At 34.9% G+C, this 4453-nt stretch overlaps 1 protein-coding gene across 1 annotated transcript; it reads left to right on the forward strand.

Moving 5' to 3' along the window:
- The first annotated feature begins 495 nt into the window (after positions 1–495).
- On the forward strand, positions 496–4113 carry LOC122070193 ((+)-neomenthol dehydrogenase-like). Its single transcript, XM_042634316.1, has 6 exons — positions 496–527; positions 642–885; positions 1251–1323; positions 1363–1379; positions 1447–1614; positions 3665–4113. Exons 1-6 carry the CDS (start codon positions 505–507, stop codon positions 4067–4069), a joined length of 930 nt encoding a protein of 309 aa, XP_042490250.1. The 5' UTR covers positions 496–504; the 3' UTR covers positions 4070–4113.
- The last annotated feature ends 340 nt before the right edge of the window (positions 4114–4453 follow it).

Here is a 4453-nt window from a genome sequence, read left to right on the forward strand (position 1 = left end):
ATAAAAATAAAAATACTTACAATAAATACAAATAAAAATCGAACAAAGAAAGCCTTAGTTCGGAGTTATAACCCCTTTTACATTATTTAATTTAATTTAATGGACGATGAAAAGAAGAAAATGGGTCTTTGAATTACTATCTGTTAAGACTTAAGAGAGCTCTTCAGTGTGACGTATTCAGCCTTTCTGATTCAGATTTTTATTTATTTATTTTTTTTTTTGGTGAAAAGAAGATTCAGATATTTTAAAACCACACCACCAATAGAACCCAATTCCTGAATCATGTTTTACGTCATCGCTGGCGTATTTTCAGTATAAGTTCCAATTTCTGAATCATATTGTCTTAAAATTTCCAGCATTCTTCATGTGTGTCTAGAATCGTTGACCACAGATTCATTTGCCATTTACTTTAAGGACTTCTCAGCCAAAGTAAATTGGTGCATCGAATAATTAGCTAGATTTAGAATTTTTCTTACCACCTCAATCAGTTACTCATTATCCAAAATGTCAGAGACCGCTACGAAGAAGTAATTTCGGCTCAGTTTAATGGATTTCTAGTTAGACCCCTTTTTTTTGGATGAAAAGTTGGACTCCTTTGATATTTCAATAAGTTGATCTAAAGATGCTCTGTTTTGTTGTAGATTTGCAGTCGTTACAGGCGCAAACAAAGGGATCGGATTGGAAATATGTCGACAGTTAGCCTCTAATGGCGTAGCAGTGGTCTTGACTGCCAGAGATGAGAAGAGAGGAGTCGAAGCAGTTGAGAAGCTCAGAGGCTCGGGCCTGTCTGATGTGCGTTTTCATCAGCTTGATGTATTAGACTCTGCAAGTATTGCTAGTCTTGCTGATTTCATCAAAACCCAGTTCCAAAAGCTTGATATCTTGGTATTTTTCTTCATGACTGAATTTTATCAGATCCTGTTTGGAGAAATTCCTGATATAAAAATCTTTATTATATTGATAGACTGATTTAAATTGTAAGACCACATCAGCCCAATCTGGTTAATTTAGCTTCATTACTGAATTTGATCAGAACCTGTTTGTAGAAATTCCTGAGACAAAAATCTTGATGGTATTGATTGATAGACTGATTTACGTGGAAGAGTCCATCAGCCAAATCATCCATCAGCCCAATCTGGTTGATTTGGCTTTATTACTGAATTTCATCATAGCCCCTTTTTTGAAATTTCTGATATTGAATTTTGATGAAATTGCTTAACGGTATTTAAGTTGAAACTCATTAATTGCAGGTAAATAATGCTGGGATTTCTGGAGTCAGTTTAGATGATGACGCTGAGAAGGCACTGGTGACAGTAACTGGAAGTCTTTGCACTGCCATTTCATCCGTTTCAAATTTAGAAGTTGGGAAAGAATCCTGTGTTTTGAGAAAGAGTTACGTGTTTTGAGATATCTGAGCTTCTATTACTGATACAGCCAGAGGCAAAGTGGTCAAACTACCAGGAACTAGCAAAGCACACTAACGAGTCGGTAGAAGAATGTCTACAAGCAAACTACTATGGAGCCAAAAGAGTGACTGAAGCACCTCTTCCACTCCTTCAGCTATCTGATGCTCCCAGAATTGTAAACGTCTCTTCTGGCTTGGGGAGGCTACAGGTACATAGTCTGAAACCTGGCATTATTATTATTAATTATTATTTTTTTTTCTTGGGGGTGGGGGGGATCTGATCTCTGCAAGAGTGAATTGTCTACTCTCCACACATTCTCTGCCATGTCTCAGGTTAGATGTGACTGAAATTTTGAATATAAATAGGCCCCAAAGCATATCTGTTGGGATTATGTGTCCATCAAATTCAGATTTAAATACTTCTCATTTTTTAATGATAATTATTTTACTATTTTTTTAGGCAGTTGTTCTCCTTAGGTTTACACACTAAACTGTTCACAACTGAGAATAGAAGTGCACATTCTATTAAGATGGTTGTCATATTGTGTGTTCTTGCAAATGGAAATTTCAATCACAAGTGTGAGTGCATATATGTGTGTACATCGGATTCAATTCCTTTAGAATTTTGAATGGGTTACAGTTAAGTTGTCACCGACTAGTTCTTATCATTGTAGTTGATGTCTTCTGGGCTATATATATATATATATATATAAATATGTAATGCATTAGCTCTATGATACTTACCTATCAATGAAGTCACTTCCCTTACTTATTGGGAGAATATCAAACGATAGAAATTTGATCAAGATTGGACAGAAATTCCGAGATCGGTGGTATACTTTGTAAATTTTTTTCAAAAGAATTTAAATATTATTATTTATTAATAGTTAGACTTTCAAATATTTTTTAAACTATTTTATGTTAATTAGTGATTAAGATTCTCTATATACAAAATTCTGACATACTAGGGTTAGGACATCAATTAATTCATGCATGTATGTTTGTTATGCATATTGTAAAATGGATGGACTAAATTATAATGATATTATTAAATTTCGGGTTTTACATATTATATCTGATTTTAGGTGTCCTTGTAAGTAATTATCTTTATTTGTGAAATAGAGTTGGACTCATGTAAGGAAATCTTGCTAGGATCACTTTGGGATCCAACCACGTAGCATACTTAGCAGTACAGGGATTCTACAAGCAAAGTGCAATAGAATATAAGCTAGGGAGGTAGAGAGAGACACGTAAAGCCTACCTGCACATAACCTTATTGTGCAAGTCATTCTCCCTCTATGTTTAAATCAAAATTACTACAAGCAAGGACAGCTCTATGTAGAAAACATGAAAATAAGTAAGACATTAAAGAATATATGGACACTTGGCAATAAAATATCATCTTATAGAGATCCTAAATTAGCATTACTACTTTGTCACATAGTCACAAGTCTATATAGCAAGTTTAAGGGATCTAAAGCAAGTTTTATTCTAATTTTGTAGGAAAAACATTTATAGCACAAACTATGCTAAAGCTTTAGTATATGCTTTGTATTACATAACCATACATTTCACTGGTGGCCTAACGAGTATTTTCTACATATAGTTCATTGAATTTGAGTTTGACATTTGACATGTCGTCTATGCAGTATCTTCTACATATTCAACGGTAGAAAATGCCACATCATTTTTCCACATGGCACTCATAAGTATGTAGGGTAGCAAACCTTTTCTATTTTGTGCAGAGTAGCAACCCTTTTTCTGCTTTGGTGTAAATGATAAGGCATTGAGGTTGTCAACTTGATTAGTTGGTAGAAATCTATTTGTGTTAAATTAGTGTTTCCACTTCTGATAACTACCTGTTTGGTATTTAGTCTAAATCAGCATGTGTCTTACCTTGATTTAGCCAATCCCTTTGCAACCATGAGGTTGAGCCTTGACCACTATAAATTTGGAAGATACTATTCACATTTCATTGACTGACCCAATGATTGGAAAACTTATTTATACCCATCCAGATTAAGATTTACTTATGGCTGATTCTAATCTAATTCTTGAACCTGTTTACCTTCTAAACTACAAAATGTTTGAGCATTGATCCCTCTTGCAGTTTAGAGAATGAACATAACTATTTTGGCAGGGTCTCAACAATTTGGGGTCAGCTGCACAATTACATTTTGACATTTGAGCATTAACTCTCTTTCCTATACTTAGTTTTATGTCTTATTCTTATTCTCTTTTGGAATTGGTTTGTTGCAGTATGTAGATGATGCCTGGGCTAAAGAAGTGCTGAATGACATAGATGGTCTCACAGAAGAAATTGTGGATGAGGTTTTGAAGAAGTTTCAGAAGGATTTCAAGGATGGTTTATTAGAAACTCAGGGCTTGTCTGTCTACGTAATGTCCAAAGCAGCTATGAATGCTTACACAAGGATTCTAGAAAAGAAGTTGCCCAAGTTTTGCATAAATTGCGTAATGCCCGGCTATGTGAAAACTGATATTAACTACAACACTGGGTACTCAACTGTTGAAGAAGGTGCGGAAGGTCCTGTAATGTTGGCTTTGTTGCCTGATGATGGCCCTTCTGGCCTATTCTTTAACCGAAAGGAAGTATCAACCTTTTGGTTGAATCTTAATAAAAAACTTGTCTTCCTGAGAGAATAAACCTGGAAACTGCCTTCTTTCTTCTATAAACGGCTCTTTATGCATCTGTTTTTGTCATGGTATAACTGAATATAAGTCCAAGAGATTTCACTCTTAACTCACAAAAAAAAAAAAAAAAAAGGCTACCTAGTCACGTGGTTCGCACAAGAGTCTGCATAATTTCTGCCCCCCCCCCTCTCCTCCCATATGAAATTATGAATCTCATTGGCCCATGCCTATACGACCAGATAGCGATCTCTTGCCCAAATAAGTTGATAACAAATAAAGGTGTCCATATACTAACAAGTAGAAGTCTTACTAGAATAAAACCAAAACACTTGGAAAGAAAGGATCAAACATTCTTATTATGGCTTGATTAGAGGATATGTTTAGTGTGTATTGATT

Source organism: Macadamia integrifolia, unplaced genomic scaffold (genome assembly GCF_013358625.1).
Source record: "Macadamia integrifolia cultivar HAES 741 unplaced genomic scaffold, SCU_Mint_v3 scaffold852, whole genome shotgun sequence".
In the NCBI taxonomy this organism is placed as follows: domain Eukaryota; kingdom Viridiplantae; phylum Streptophyta; class Magnoliopsida; order Proteales; family Proteaceae; genus Macadamia; species Macadamia integrifolia.